The sequence below is a fragment of the Acanthochromis polyacanthus genome, chromosome 23 (genome assembly GCF_021347895.1).
Source record: "Acanthochromis polyacanthus isolate Apoly-LR-REF ecotype Palm Island chromosome 23, KAUST_Apoly_ChrSc, whole genome shotgun sequence".
NCBI lineage: Eukaryota > Metazoa > Chordata > Actinopteri > Pomacentridae > Acanthochromis > Acanthochromis polyacanthus.
This window is the reverse complement of record NC_067135.1, coordinates 5,606,099-5,622,769: the sequence shown is the minus strand read 5'-3', so window position 1 is coordinate 5,622,769 and position 16,671 is coordinate 5,606,099. Positions and strand designations below refer to the sequence as shown.

At 39.2% G+C, this 16,671-nt stretch overlaps 2 protein-coding genes across 2 annotated transcripts; one reads left to right on the top strand and one right to left on the bottom strand.

Moving 5' to 3' along the window:
- Positions 1 to 1,910: 1,910 nt before the first annotated feature.
- On the top strand, positions 1,911 to 3,865 carry LOC110967690 (immunoglobulin kappa light chain-like). Its single transcript, XM_051944206.1, has 5 exons — positions 1,911 to 1,953; positions 2,041 to 2,382; positions 2,479 to 2,808; positions 2,963 to 3,094; positions 3,744 to 3,865. Exons 1-5 carry the CDS (start codon positions 1,911 to 1,913, stop codon positions 3,863 to 3,865), a joined length of 969 nt encoding a protein of 322 aa, XP_051800166.1.
- Positions 3,866 to 6,384: 2,519 nt separating this feature from the next.
- On the bottom strand, positions 6,385 to 9,514 carry LOC127532373 (uncharacterized). Its single transcript, XM_051943955.1, has 3 exons — positions 9,456 to 9,514; positions 8,998 to 9,363; positions 6,385 to 6,954 (listed from the first exon to the last, which is right to left on the bottom strand). The coding sequence occupies exons 1-3, from the start codon at positions 9,484 to 9,486 to the stop codon at positions 6,518 to 6,520; spliced, it is 834 nt and encodes a 277-aa protein (XP_051799915.1). The 5' UTR covers positions 9,487 to 9,514; the 3' UTR covers positions 6,385 to 6,517.
- Between the last annotated feature and the right edge of the window lie 7,157 nt (positions 9,515 to 16,671).

Here is a 16,671-nt window from a genome sequence, read left to right as displayed (position 1 = left end):
TGTGTGTACTCTAGTGTGAAGCAGTAGAGTTGGACTACGACAAGATCTCCTAATGTTTGGTATCCTTAACATGTACATTTATTAAGATGTCATATTAAAGCTTCCTTTGCAATAAAGCTCTTCCACTGAGAAAATTCCTGTTTTCTTTAAAGTGACTAATGCCCATTCTGCACAAAAAGTGTCTCACTCATCTGTCTGGCACAACATTTACTCTCAGCAAATCAGCACAGCCCAATACTGTACCTCACACACCGATTCCTTCTGTCTCTGTCAAAACGCTACACCTGAGGTTAGCTAACCAAACCTGCAGCACTGACACTGCGTGTACAACGTGAACACAAATAAAATCGAAATCTTCCACAAACGGTTCTTTGTATGTTGTTTATTCTATGTGCAACCACAAACCAGAGTAAGTGCAGGAAAGACAGTCTGTGGTTTCCAGCAGGATGTGTCTACAGCAGTGGTTCTCAGAAGGATGAGGTAGATCTGTTCTTTGTGCTACCAGCATTTACGTATCCATCAGGTGACTAAAAACATCACACGGTTCAAAGCACTGCCCACTAATGTTACTGTGTCTCCTCCTGCCTTGGCATCATGACAGCAGAGAAAAAAAGGTGATGAGGTGGAACCCCAAACTTTGCAAATGAATCACAGATCTCCACATCTGGAAATGTCACTTCCTGGATATCAGAGGGTTGTGTACTTAGTCTTATGTTGTACACACCCACAAGTGTGTTGTATCAAACAGGAATATTCACTTTCTCACATTTGACACTAGTAGGCCAAAACAAAGACGAGGCAACCTATCACAGGAAGAAAACGCCTTTCTATGTGGTGTGAAAACAGCTTGTGAAGTCATTAACTATTACTATTTAGTCCACTTGGAGGACTCCGTTTCATACATGCACAGTAAGCTGCATCTACTGCATTAGCTCTGTTCACACTATTGCCGAGCACATGCGCTGTCCGAGGCATTATTTTAATAGGATGACCATTTCAGCTCTGATTAGTGGTACTACGGCTGATTCTGGACTTCCAGATTTCTGTTGCATCTGTGTTTACATTGAGGTTTAGTTGATCGTTCTGCATCCTTTTCCATCTTTGCAAAGTCTCACAGATAGATTTTGCAATTCACATGCCTTTTTTCTTTTTTTTCCCCATATAGAGACATGATGAAGACATGCAGATAGACCTAGCCCATAGGGAAAATTCTGCTGTTCAGCAATTTTAAAAATAGGTTCATGCAGTTTGGCACTAAGACTTTCGGATGGATGGATGGATGGATGGATGGATGGATGGATGGATGGATGGATGGATGGATGGATGGATGGATGCTTTATCAACCCTGACGGAAATTCAGGATTAGAAGTTTTATTTCAGTGATCATAGGTGTATTAGTTGCATTGAATTTCTATGTTCCGGCGTGTATTTTCATCTGTTTTTGCAGTTAATAAGATGAAACACTTAACTGTTCAACTTAGAGATAGTGCAGGTTTTTGGAGGTGATGCAAATTTGAATGATTTGACCTTTAATTGATAATGCACATGGGTGCACTCGTATCTGACAGTATATGAACAGGAGCAGCTGATAAAACACACTATGCTCTGCAGCTAATTGGAATCAGTTTACTAAAAATACTGTATTTGTGACAACAATCTAAGTTCTGGTAGAACAATAGCAGATCAACTGTGAAGTTTGCATGTGCTCAGTACTTTTTTGAATCTTTTTTACTTCCCTGTGATCAAACCTGATTGATTTACGAAACAGCCAATCAGGGTAGACTACATGAGTATGATGAACCAATCACACATCTGACAGACCTTATGTATATACTTCAGTGATCCTGCTGCCACTGACACTTCAACAAGTCAGATCTGCAGCGTAACAGATGGAGCTCCAAGTACAGAAGATGGCTATGTGTTTTCTACGTGTTTCCATGCTCTGGTTTGTGTGTAAGTAAAAAAAAAAAGCTTCTTTTTAATGCAGATTTACATACATAAAAGTGCACTGATGAGTCTCCTTGTCTCTGTTTCTTTCAGGTAAAGCACAGTTTAGTGACATCTCTCAGCCTGATTCTTTCCAAGCTGTGAAACTAGGAGACAAAGTTATTATCTCATGTTTTATTTCTAATTCTGAAAGAAACAGAGTGTGGTACAAATTAACCACTGAAAGGAAACTGCAGTTGGTGGCCTCAATAGATGCAATGTTTAATCACATAAAATTTGAAAAGCAATTCCGCCATTTTTCAGTAATATCTGACCACACTAGCAGCCACCTAATTATATCTACGACCGCAAGTGAGGATGCTGGCACGTACTACTGTGGAGTTATCAAACTACAAGATGTTCAGTTTGGAGAAGGAACCTTTCTGATGATAAAAGGTATTGTTCCGTAATTTATTTAAGTATTTTCCTTGTATCTAAAGATTGATGTGTTAAAATGAAACTATAAATGAGTTTATTTGGTTTCCTTTCAAGGTGCAAAGATGATTAGTGACTTTGTCATCCAGGAGCCAAAGTCTCAATCAGTCCAGTCAGGAGACTCTGTGACTCTGAGATGTTCTGTGCAGTTTCATCAGTGCGATGCAGAACACATTAGTGTCACATGGCTGAAAAACTCTGATAATTCAGCTCCAGAAATGATTTACACATCTGGAGATCAGAACGACAGCTGCCAGGCTGGAGCAGCTACCTGTGTGTACGAACTTCTCATGAGGAACCTCAGCTATGAAGATGCTGGAGTCTACCACTGCGTTGTTTCTTCATGTGGACAAATACTGCTTGGAAATGGAACCACGATTACCAACCGTAAGACACTACTGTAAAGTTTTAGTCCAAAATGCTTTCAGTTTCAGTAAAGTCGTGCTGTACTGTTAAGTTTTATTCATGCAAGTACAGTTTGTGTTAACACCTGCATTCAAAATCTAAAATAGATACGGTTGGTTTCTTCTGGTTAAAGGAGATGTTGGACTCAACAAATCACTTGATCTGAGCCCAGGTGTTACTGCACTGATTCTATCAAACATCATCTTTGGCGTCGTGATGCTTGTGCTTTTATGGAAGCTTTGCAAGATTCACAAGAAAGTTGCTGCAGGTATGTAAAACTATGCATTATATGGAAACAGCTACATATATATGTACAGAGGGAGTTTCTGCATTATACTCAGCAGAAGCCAGCAGTGAAAGCAGTTTTCTTTGTTTTCAGCCTCATCCAGATGCATAAATGAATCTCCAGAAGACAATCAAGTAAGTCCAACCCAACCCAATGTTGCTTTAAAGGTATTGGTCATTATAAAGGTTAGCCATACATGCTAAATCTTGTTTTTCTCAGTAGTCTATTTTATCTAAATCTCCCATCATTTGATATGGTGATATTTGCAGAATTTCTATGTTGGACTTTATATCAAGTAAATATATTTTATATCATGATATAGTTATGTTTTTACATTTACCTCACCATAAAATGCTGGGAGTTGAGATCATTCTTTAACAATGAAGGGGAGATTGTCTAGAATTTTTCTTGCTGACATATCGTTTCAACTGGCATTGTTGGAAACATCAAGTTGTGCAGTTTTATTTAATATACGGATTGTTGCAATGAATACTTTGACAAGAAATTTACTTGAGGAAGAAAGTATGTAGAGTGTTTCAGTCAGGCTCTAAGTAAGGATTGATAAAATGTATCCCACTGTATCAAAGCATTCAGGGCAAATATTTGTATTTTCATGTTTTTTAGAATGCAGATCCAGTTATCTATGCAGCAGTGACTTCTGCTCCCAGAACCACCTCCTGCCGATCAGCTCCAGTCAAACACAACACAGAGAGGGTGGTTTATTCTGCTGTTCAGTACAGTCAGCGAGACTGACATCTATCTATTATAGATAGAGCAATCACTTTTCTATCTTTGGCATTTGCTTCCAGTGTTCAAAGCTAAAAGTGGCATCACACTTTTTTTGCTTTTTTTCTATATTTATTTCAAACATTGTATTAAATTAAATTGAATTCTTCTGCGGTGTTGTCAAACTTAAACTCACAAATTAGATGCAATAAAGCAAAAAAAAAAATCCTAATTTCACTTATGAATTTTATAATAATGGTCTTATTGGTATGCATAATTGTGGGATGTTTCCGTAAATCTGGAATTCACACTGCCAAGAACGAAAATATGTATACAGAAATTTACTTAAAATTGATTGAATTACCTCATATTTGGCTGTTAATTTTCTCTACTTTTACAAATGTAGCACAAAAATGCTAGATTTGTAAATAATGAAGGAAATTAAGCTTTATCTCAACTAATTAGAATTCGAAAAAAATGTCCACTCTCTACAGACGAAGTAACGTTATTAGTCAACAGAACAAAATAAAAACGGATTGGGAAACAAATTACCATGTTTATTTTTTGATCATCAACACTGTGATTGCAAATGAACCGACATATATGCACAGAAAATGTGGTGACAATGACTTCAAAATACTTAACAGAGACAAACATAACAGCTCTATGCTATTGGGGTTCATAGACTGTATATATAGTGGACGTAGCATCTGGCTCCAGAATTGAAGCCAACCCGGAAGTGTCAAAAACTTGCAATATCACGCCGTCCGCTAGGGTTGGCTCCAAAAAGCTTTTTCTCCATAGACCCCAATTCATTTTGGAAAAAATAAAATTTGATAGACTGATGTTCTACAGCTCAGGATTTTTTTCCTGTTAGTTTTCATGGTCAAAATGAGAGATCAGGTGGCCGATCTTAAAATAAATCAATACTGAATTTTAAATGAATCGTTAAAGTTGGCGGAGCCAGGGGGCGTGGCTATACTTGATAGACAGCAACAGAAGCCTCTGTGGTAAAACGTGGGCGGGATAAGAGAGTCCTCAGCCAATCCTGCCCCTAGTTGCTCTCCGGTCCAGTCTGTTTGACGCTTTTTACGTCACTGGCTCCAAAAAATCCAAAACGGCGACCAGGAAGTAGCAAAATCCGGGCTTCATTTTCTCGGCGTTGAAACCAACGGGTGATGTCACGGTTAGTTTACGCCTGTTGGGGCTATTTTGATTTTGGGTATAAATATATTAGATCTAGAAACAGACATTTTCCATTTTTAGCAAAATAATTGTGCCCACAGAAATGAAGTTGTTGAAATTAACTAAATATTTCCTGAACTAATATGTGTCTATTTCAGAGAAAGACATAAAAATAAAGTTCACACACAAAGAAAACTGTGTGGTACAGCTTTCTATCATGTCTCACATACTGTGACATTTCAGCTTCACTACAAAAACAGGTCACACCTTTCAGCCTTTGTCACACTTCTGCGGTCATGTGAAACAGAAGAGAGAAACTTCATATATGGTGGTGGAGCTTGGTCTATTTAAAACCCTGCACTCTCTTTGTTATTATATATAGGTGGTTTCAAGCAGGATGGCCTCATTTTGTTGCAAAGAAACTCCACCCTGAAAACATTCAGTAATTCAAAGTTAACTATTTTTGTGGTTTAACTGTGTTTGGGAATGCTCTGCTGGGTCTCTGACAGCACATAGATTATGAGTAATAACCACTGAATATGTTATGTAGCACTACGGCCAGCAAATTCTACACAACAATAAATCCTCTTTGAATCAACTTGGTGAAACATGCAACTTCACCCTCAACACTGAGTCACTCCACCTCCTGCTAAATTTCCCATTATACCCAGTTGCTTCTCTCCTACTCCCTGTGCTCACGTATATGTTTTTTTCTTATATTACATCTGAGCTTCCAATACAGCTGCTGTCATTTACATGTTTTTGTGTTTCTGTTGTCAGATAACAGTGTGAAATAGTGAAGAAATCTTCATGTTAGTCAGCTGTCACTTCCAAGCATCTGCTGTGCAAATCCAAAATCCTGACATCGATAAAATCACCGTACATATAAGTTAAAGACAATGAGAACGTGGCTATTTTACATGTCAAATTATCACTCAGTGAGAAAGTTAAAAGCAACAGAATGCATTGGTCTCACACTACATAGAAAGCAGGTGATGTTTGTTGAAAAAACTGCTTATTTGAGCTGAAAAGTGTCCAAGTTAGCATCAAGGTTAGCATCAATGTTAATGGATGGAGTCGGGGAGGAGAGTTATCCATCTCTGACACTAATTTTTTATATTAATTTCATGACATACATAAGTTCCAAATGGTCTATATCTATGTCAGCAACCAGTTTGGTAGGTTAGGAATGAATTAAAACATTAGATAACGTCTTGAAACACAGTCAACCCATAAAATTGTGATGTTTATAAATTTAGTGTCACTATTAAAACCTGAATTTTTACAGCCAAATCATTTCATTTACAGCTGTGCATACAAAATAAATCTTTAAATTCAATGACCAATGCATAACTATTTGTGGTTTTTCAACCTCACGTCGTATGCAACAAACATCACAGAACAAAGGCTCTGTCAGAAAAGCACAATTTAATAAAGCAAAGTGTAATATGGCAGTTGTGTAATCTGGGTTGATATTTTACATCTGTGGCTACTTCAGCAGGTCTTAACGACAACAAAAAAGAAAGAAATTGTTAGAAAGAACAAGAGAATCCCCACTCTAATGATAGACAGCCAGACCAAGATTCTGATCTGGGCCTCTTGGTCCTTAACTTCATCACTGATCATCAGCTCAGTTCCATTTCCGAACAGGATCTCCCCACAGGAGGCCACAGCACAGTAGTAGGTCCCAGTGTCCACGGAGCTCAGGTTTGTCTTCTGCAGATGGTAGACACAGCTGGGTGAAGGAGACGATGGTTTGCACTGATCCCTGTGTGTATGAAGGAATCCTTGGCGAGATCCACGTCTGAACCAGAAAACGCTGTGTTCTCCATCACAGGACCCAGTTTTTACTGTGCAGTTGAGAGTCACAGAGCCTCCTGGCTGGATGGTCTTGGATGCTGGTGTCTGGATAATTCCCTGGTGCTTGTCTCCTAAAGAGAATAACATATGGAGAAAATGCCTTTTCACATACTTTGTTTTTGTAGTGTATTTGCAGCCTTTATTTTTTCATAATCTTAAAATCTCTATGCGTTTATGTTGCATTTATTTGTAAATCAGCGTTTTCTATAGGTAACACGTAATTCTATTATTTTTTTTAAAAAGCTGTGACTCACTATACCTGTTTGTTTTACCACAAAAACATTCAGAATTGCATTGATTGCACAGATGGCAGCAACTTGATGATTACACAATACACATGAGCTGTTATAAGTCAGCTGAAAGCTCCGTATTTTCTGAATACATGATCAAATTAATGAATTCTCTTTTCATAATTGCACTTTTTCACATCAGAAAATTAAGTTGATGCAGCAGATTCACATTTTGTTTTTTGAGTAATTTTTGGAGTGGCAATTTCATCTTAATAATTTAATTTAAAATCAATACATTGTGTAAATAAGACATTGGATTAAATCATGTTCTCCTTAAAAATAATCTTGTTTGTTTGTATTCATAAAATTTTGACAAGCATTAAATTAGGTTGGTCGACATGCAATAAAATTAATTACGGTGTCCCTCAAGGTTCATGTTTAGGCCCCGAATTGTTTAACATTTACTTGACGGCACTTGGAAATGTCACCGGAAAGCACGGCACTAAGTTCAGTGGAGATGCTGATGACACTTATTTGTACATCGCCGTGTCTTCTGATGACCTTACAGCCAGTCGATGCAACTTTGAACTGTATTTTAAATATTAAGTTATAGATGGCAGAGAATCTTGTACAGTTCAATAAGGACAAAAATGTAGTCTTGGTCATTGAAACTTAGAGAGACAAATTTTATCTTAAACTGCAAAGACTGACATTTAACTCTACATTTAACCCTAACAATACATTTTATGATTTGAAGCCCATCGCCAGAGTGTGACTGTTTCTCTCTCAAGCCAACACATTTTTAATATCTGTAGGTTTCAATGATGTAATCCTCTGCTACCTGGTCACCCAAAAAAGAATATACTTCAACAAGTGCTTCAAAACTCAGCTGCACACAAGAGCATATGCTACACCAATTTTAAAGTCTCTGCACTGACTTTCTGCACGTTTTACAAATGAGTTTCAGACTAATTTACTGGTTTCTATCATTTGTAATGGTCTTGGCTTTACTTAATTGTCGGATTTGCTTTCATCCAGTGAACCTTCGAGAACCCCAAAGTCTTGTAGACTTTTATTTATACCCTAAATCAGAACTAAAACCCACATTAAGGCATCTTTTGAATATGACAGCCAAATATGACAGCCAATGTTGTTTAAATAATTTTCTACTCAGTTGTCTGTCTTTTATCACTTCAACTTTTTTGAATAGTCACATTTCGCTATTCTGAATTTTCACTTATCCTGCCTCTGCTGTTTCCTGCTTGCATTTATGATTATACTATTAGTATACAATTATTATAACATTTTGCTTTTAAAAATTTTTATAGTTTCTGATAAATTTCCTCAGTTCCTGGGTTTTTTTTTTTTGGAGTCCATTTATTCATTTATTACGGCGGTACTCAGAGGAAGGAGGTTTGTGGGAATTGTTCTTGATTTTTATAGTCCTGTTCTTTGATTGACACAGTAAATATGACAGTAAGATCATTTTTAAAAATTAGCATCTTAGTCATCTTAAAGATTTTTAACTCGAGAAGTTTGGCTCAACTAAGCACAGATGTGCTTTTAAGCTAAATTACAGATTAAGTGGGCGGAAATGCAAAAGAAGCCAAATTCTCCTTTACAATAAGGCAAACCCATTAAAATAAGCAGTAATTAAAATCGGTGTACATGATAGAAAGTGGCGTTTAAAGGCTTCAAATCGGAATTTTTACAGCTTCACTGGTTGCTCCATATCCTTATGGAAAGCTGTTTTAAGTAATTTTGACCAAAACTATCAAAAGTTGGTCTGCACTGCATTTATTTGTTTAAACACTGTAATTTGTTGGCAAAGAATCACTAAAGGAACATTTAGAGTCAATGTCAATGACAAAATAGAAACAATACCTCCAACACTCAGAAAGACTCCTTCTCCAAATTCCACCATGTTGGAATGTGAGCTCCCACAGTAGTAAGTGGCTGAATCTGAGAGGTGGATGTCGGAGATGTGTAAATGATTCGTCCCTTCCTTCCTCTGCAGAGAGAAACGAGGGTTTTTCTCCAGCCAGGGGAAGACTTTCGAGGGATCACCAAATTTGTAAATAGTGAACAGGAGCTCTGGTTTTCTTCCTAGCAGCTGTCGGTACCAGGAGAAGTGCATCGCCACTTGGCTTTTGTAGAAGCAATGTAAAGTCACATTATCCCCGACAGAGACGGTGATCACTCCGGTGTCCTGTCTGACGATTTCTGACTGGATCACAGCTGACAGGTGAACTGGGTCAAGAAAATACATAATCATCAACAAACATACTGATAATCCATTTGTAGCCTTAATTATAATAAATGACATTCAGAGAGAGACTTACATACTCCACAGATGATCACATACGGGTGCATCGTCTCAGAGGTCTTGGCAACTGATCGTTTTGAGCAACAGAGCACCAGCTTAAAAATGTAGTTGCGTCTGATTGGCTGGTAAGAGGGTCAACCTGTGTCACACTTTTACCATCTGTAGAGCCTCACAAGGAAATGAAGCAAATAATGCAGCGCTGGCAGAAGTTGGGCAATGTCGCTGAAAAAAAATCTTTTTGCATAATAGCTTTCATTTCAGTCACTACTGATAAATAGTGACAATTTTTAATGATTTATTTTACAACAGACTGAGAAAAAAATGCTTAATTTGAATTTAACAACCTTGTTTTCAAGGCACATGGGTAATCATTTTAATTTAACACAAATAAATAAATTGAACTGACAGGAATGAGATACAATAAATGAAGAAATGATGAAGTGAATTTCTGAATTTAGTGATTAAATGTTAAACAGGGCTGGAAGGGTTTAGGGAACATTGGTCAATTGTAGCATCTATCGACAAGAAAATGTTCAGCAAGTGATGTGTTTTGCCTGTGACACGGTGGGAGGTGCAGCCAGTGAAGAAGTTAATGCGGATCCCTGATGAATCAGCAAAGATATCCAGTAAGTATGGTAAAGAAATAAAAAATAAGGGAAATATAAGTATAAAATGCACAAGTGTAAAATTTCTGAGTAGTACTGGAATGAAAAATGGGCCGTTAAGTGACAAATGCATAATATAATATACTAAAAATATACAGTGAAATGAGAAAAGTTATGTCCTGTAAATGTGGCAACATGTGCGAGTAGTGCAATGGCAGCAGGAAAACAGATAATTGCAAAAAGTCTGTAAGGCCTCGAAGCATCATATTGCTTAGATGGGTGGTTGTGGGGGACACAGGGTCGCCTGGGTTGGGAGGGAAGCCCAGACTACGGAGTGTTTTTTTTTTTTTGACCACAAAACCCATCTTGAAAGGTGAACCATGGGTTCAGATTGTGGTGATGACAGGCCCACTCAGAGGTAGACTTGCGCACTTCAGGAGACTTGCACTGAAGCCACAAGGAGAGCGACAGAATGTAATAGAGAGAGAAGTGAACCGCCACCTTCCCCTTTTCCCATCCCACCCAAATTCATGCCATACATACTATTTCATCATATTATTTGCGTATTTTGCACATATATCCATCTGTCTGTGTACTTAAATGAGATACTATGATGTATATGCAGAGGATGCGGGTCATAATGGCCAGAAACGCTGGTTTTCAGATGTAGTAGGGCATCCTAGTACATTTCTGGCGTACTGTATTTGGCGTGCAACGCATTGGAACATACTAAATTTATTACATATAATGTGGCAATATGGTTATTGCGCTGGCGCATTTCAGCGTAACGGCCCGTTACGCTGTCATAACGGCCCGTTACACTGTCTAACGGGCCGTTACGCAGTCTTAACGGCCCGTTATGCTCAGTTTAAAAGATTACGCTGTGATTAGGGCCGCTACGCCAGCGCATTTCAAATACGCTGTTGTTATGAGAGTGTGTGGCTCCGTCATGAGAGTGGGAGAGAGAGCAGCGTGTGTGTGTGGGAGGGAGGGGGGAGCGAGTGGGAGAGACGGGCAGTCGGAGGAGGAGAGAAGGTGTGTAGTTCTGGGTTGGCGGTACTGTGCGGTTCAGCCACTGTTTATAGACAATAAAGGCTGCAGTGTTCTTCGATACGGCTGGGCTCCTGTGTCTTCGCCTCTACGGCTGCTGATGAAGTGAAGGGGGTTAACCCCGGGCTTCCTGACCACGGTCGGGGGCCGAACAGGAAGGGTTAACACTGTGATTAGGGCCGCTGCGCTGTTATTTTGACAGATAACGCCATGCGCGTTTGTTTTTATCAACTGGGTGCCTATCTAGGTTAATTTATGTCTCCCCACCTCAGCCGTACTTTCCTGTCGATTGACCCGTTCCCGTCTATTGCGCGTGCGTGCGCGTTCCCGTCTATTGCAGGAGGACCTGCCGTTACGCTGAAAAAAAATCCTAGCGAGAACCCTGCACACTGTGTCTGTTGTGGTCATATGTCAGTGGTTCAACCCACCTGTTAAATGGTTGGCTGTTTGTCAAATGCAGGATATACTTCAAACGTTCAGGTAGCTAATTACACTACTTGTTACCCAAATTAAGAGGTGAAGACGTTTACGTTAGTTTGGTTTTTCTGTCAAACCTCCATCATGAACCATTTGCCATCATCAGGGGAACGTAAAACCACAAACACTAAAACTAACTCAGACTAGCAAAGAAAAGGTGAATGGAACATTTCATCATAGCTCAGAGTTATTAATTAAGCTACATTCACACCATCACTGATCCATCCTGACACATACCGGGAAAAGCTAGGTATTAACTACAATGGAAATGAAATGTTCTTGAAGCAGGACAGAGACCCAGAGTGCCTCCTGGAGGGGACAAGCTGAAATATGTGGTGAGTCAGGTGTGGTTTTACCTGTGTTTGTGGTTGGAAAGCAGCTCCAAAGTACAGGGATTGTTGAGTTTCAACTGATGAGAAATAATACATTGTGACCCTTGTAACTGACCCAAACAAACATCCTGCGATGATTTTTTTTGCAGCAAATCCTTCACAAGGGTTACTCCCAGAGACACAGTTTACATACATATAAGACAGAGGACTAGAATCAAACATTGAAACGTTATTACTATTCCAGTATGTGGCTGTATATCTCTTGTACTTCCAGTCAGAAGAAACCTATCAAAACCATTCAAATTCACTATAAATCAAAAGTGGGCATGGAGATGAATAATTTTAGGCTCACAGCACTGCCTTCTTTCACAACAAAATCACCTCATACAGAGGTTGAAATCAGCGGGGCTGCTACTGTTTCCAACCACAGTGGTCTTTTTTTGCAATGCTGGCACAGAAGAACAGCGTAACTTTCACCTGTACACTTGAGCTTGGCTTTATGTATGTCAAACTGTCCGAGCACACTTTCCGTAATGCCTAATAAACTGCTGTCTGACGTGTCTGTGGAACAGCTGAGCCTTCTAGCAAGAGCCATTCATTTCCACGCCCCTTTCTAATGACATAAATAAAGGGCCCTGACTGTGACAGTGTTATACGCAGGATGAGGGGCTTCACCTCCTTTACAGTTTTACTTCTCTGCAGTCACAGTAAGTGCCATTTATTCTCAGTAGCAAATCCACTTTCCTGATGTGCTGTTGAAGTCCGCGTAGGACTAAATCTGATGTTCTCTCTTCTCTTTGTTTCAGGCTGGATGACTGAGTCTCTCACTGTGGAGTCTGGTGGTGAAGTCACACTGATGTGCTCCAACATTTCCACCAGTCCATCTCAGGCGGAGTGGTTCAGAGTGGTCAGCAGAACTAAAACCAGCTGTATCTCTTCTATGTACAGGGGTGATGGCACACCTTCATTCTGTGACGGATTTCAAAGCGGAAAATATAACATGAGCTCCAACGACGTTACTGTCTTTCTGAAGATCAAGCAAGTGGATTTATCTGACGCCGGGCTGTACTTTTGTGGATTTTACACAAACAGACATACAGTCATTGCCAATTCGATTGAGCTGAGCATTGAAGGTAAGATAACAGTCGTGCCATATCTCTTTCAATCTATTTTTTATCAAAATATTAAAAGAATATCCTAAATGTATTATCACAGTAGTGTGAAACAACTCTGCTCCTGTCATATTCTTACTGTTTTACATGTCTGTTAGTGATACTGGAAAGAAAATGGAGGCTCTCCACACTATAAATATTTTACTGCTTACATTTTTTGCAGTCCCTACACACTAGCCATTTTTTCACACTACTCTGCATATCAGCTTTACAAAGCCATTTCGCCACACCGAATGTATCATCCAAAAACTTGCTCCTCCGTTTGCTATTTTTGAGCCATGCTGCATTTAACTTTTTTTATCTAGTATGTAATTTTCTTGTCATCTCCTCTCTTTCTGTTTGAACACAGCTAAAAGGCCAGAAAGTGACAGAATATTTGACTGTTAGTCACCTTTGGCTTCTCCGTTCATCTGAGCAACACAGATTTTTCTTGTTTTTTAGAACATGCAGCAAAATGGCTTGCTTTTGGCAATTTTTCAAAATGAGACGTGGAATAAAGTGATAATGTTGAAACATTACAATGCTTTGCTTAGAATTAGTCATGTAGCAGAAACACACATCACAGATGATATGTTAAGGGACCGTCAAAAAGTTGAAAATGTGAAATGTTTAAAGTTTCTGGCTGATTAATGTTGTAATTTGGCTGGTTTTGTTAAAAGGATACATGATTTCAAATCTGCCAGCTGGTTTTGGGGTTCAAAGGGTTAATGAGCATAAAATAATATAATGCTGATGTGTCTTTACAGGAAATGGTGAATCCAATGATGAAGGGGATTTAAAGACTGCCAGTAGGTTTCTTTAATTGTGCATTTTGGTATAGTAATTTTAGTATAAACAGATCTAAAGCAACCAGCTTAAATTTACGGTTGGATATGTTCTTTTTGTAGACAAACCTGACACAGTCGCACACCCAATGAGCATGATCCTTGGTGGTTTGACCGTTTTGCTCACTATAATAGTCCTAATACAGGCTGTAAAAATCTGGAAACTCCAAAAGGTAAAGATGGACTTTAATTTGTTGCACATTCCAGACTGAAAAGCAAAGTTTATCGACAGTAAAAATTAACTAATCGCACTTTTGTGTTTGCCATTTAGCTGCGAATGGAGGATCACAAACAGAAAAAAGCGAGGTAAACCCTTTTCATACCCAAGTACGTGTTTTTCATATGTAAAAGTTACCTTTAAACATATGATTAGTCTTTGAATAACCTCTTTTAGCAGCATCAAACAGCCAGTTCAGGCAAGCAGAGAGTCAGAACCTCTCATCCTCTTAAACCTTAAATAATAATAGCTCAGTTAAATCAGAAATGAAGTGTAATCTTAAATCGGAATATTCAGCTTTTGCTTGAAGTCAATAAACCTGCATTTTACAGTGTAAATATAACTAAACTGTGATTACAACCCAAAGAAATCTTCATATTGTTTTGGTGCAACCCACACAGCTTTGTGGTACAGCTACAGTACATGTGATCTGTGTGACTCTAAATATTCTAATTTTCAGAATCTGAGGTCAGATGATCTGAACTACGCAGCTGTAACTTTCCAGACGAAATCGAAAAGACACCGCAGGCCTGCAGCAGAGAAGCAATGGAGCCACATGTTGTTTATGCTGCCACCAGATAAACTCAGGAGGCTCCTGGAACTGCAGATCAGAGTTCAACTCATGCTTTATCATATTCACCTGCTGATGTATTTTCTCTGCATGTAACAAACAAAACAAGTCCTAGCAAAAATAAAGTTTCTGTATTCAAGCTGCCTGTTGTCTGTGTTGCAGTCAAAGTCTTTGTGTCTCGTTTACGCCTGCTTGTCATCTGAGAGGGGAAAAAAACTTAAGGTGTGATAGAGGAGGAGTCAGAGAGCGTAACAATGGCTGTGAAACTCTAATGGACGGAGCAAAGCGGTCTGCAGTGGGAGGAGTGAGGAGTGAAATGCATGTGAGTTGACAGGAAGAGACAGCATAGTGTGGTCTGAGCACAAGCGATATGAAAACCAAAAAACATCTAAAGGTAAAAGCTCTGTTGGAAAGTATTAAAAAAAAACGCCACAACTGTCATCTAATTAAAGCAGCTGATCTATTTAGACATTTAGAAATGTTTAAAAAAACAACAGAAAATTCTCACGCTTATTTGACAAACGTATATGAGTCAAGAATAGTCTCCACCACAGACCACAAACATCACACATAGTGAGTGCTGCTCCTTTTGCATCTGGCTTTTGCATGAGGTTGTTAAAGTGCTTTAAGTTCCAGTGAACAACTACGTAGTTTATCATGTTGATCTTGTTTCCTCTGAGTTTGAAGGACAATAACTGATGTAGTAAACACATAATACAGTTTAAAATTTACAGTGCTTACATGTGTATCTCAGTCTTATCTGACCTTGTTAAACCTTTGATGCATAACATGAGTCCAGAGATACCCATTTTCAATTGAATGATCGAATGTGGGTCACTTTTGACCCATGTTGGGCATCAAAGGGTTTAATTACTCCACTTGCCTTCAATTGCACTGGTCTGCAATGACAATGACACTAACTTCAGGATATTGTCATTCTTGTACCACCAAAACAGCTCTGACACTTCAAGACATGGACTCCACAAAACCTCTGAAAGTTTCCTGTAGTACCAGGCACTAATACATGACACAAATGCAGAGCTTAGATTGAGATCTTGATAAGTTGGTCATCAAGTTAACGCCTTAAACTCTTTTCATGTTCCACAAACTATTTCTGAACATTTTCAGCAATGTGGCAGGGAGGAATATAGTGATACCATATGTGTCTGGTGTGTCTGAAAAACTGAGGAGGATTTTCAACAAACACCAGATCCCTGTCTTTTTTAAGCCAAATAACACCCTCTGGTCCACCCAAAGACCCCACACCACACAGCCAGAAGAGCAACCTGGTGTATGCAGTTAAATGCAGCGAGGAATGCTCAGATCTCTACATAGAGGAAACCAAACAGTAACTTAACAAGTGCATGGCTCAACACAGGAGAGCCAGTTCCTCAGGACAGAATTCAGCAGTCTTCCTTCACCTTAAGGAAGAAGGACACTCGTTTCAGGACACCAATGTTCAGATTTGGGACAGAGAGGACAGATGGTTTGAGAGAGGAGTGAAAGAAGCCATCCACGTCAAATTCGAGAAGCCATCTCTGAACGGGGGGGTGGTCTGCGACATCATCTTTCGCCAATTTACAATCAGGTCCTTTCAAAACTCCCCAAAAGAACAACTCAGCAGATTGACTCATGCTAATGACCACCATTAGCACACGAGGGCTCAGTGACATCTGTGCATTTCAACGACCCCCACCGATACTCACAACGACCATCGTTGAGTAGTCAGATGAGTTTTATATTAGTCGTTGGAATAATAGCCCTAGACACACCTCATAGAGGTTTAAAAGCTGAGGCAACACCAACCACCAGAACTGAAGAAGCCTCTTGGATGAGAGGTGAAACATCTTCAAGGAACTTTCTTAAAGTCCACTGGATTAATTTGAACTACTTTGGATAACCATGACCTGGATGAATGAGAACCTACACAGACGTTGTGGCAGGGAGCATTCCACTGCTGAAAGATGCTGCTGCCATGAAGGGG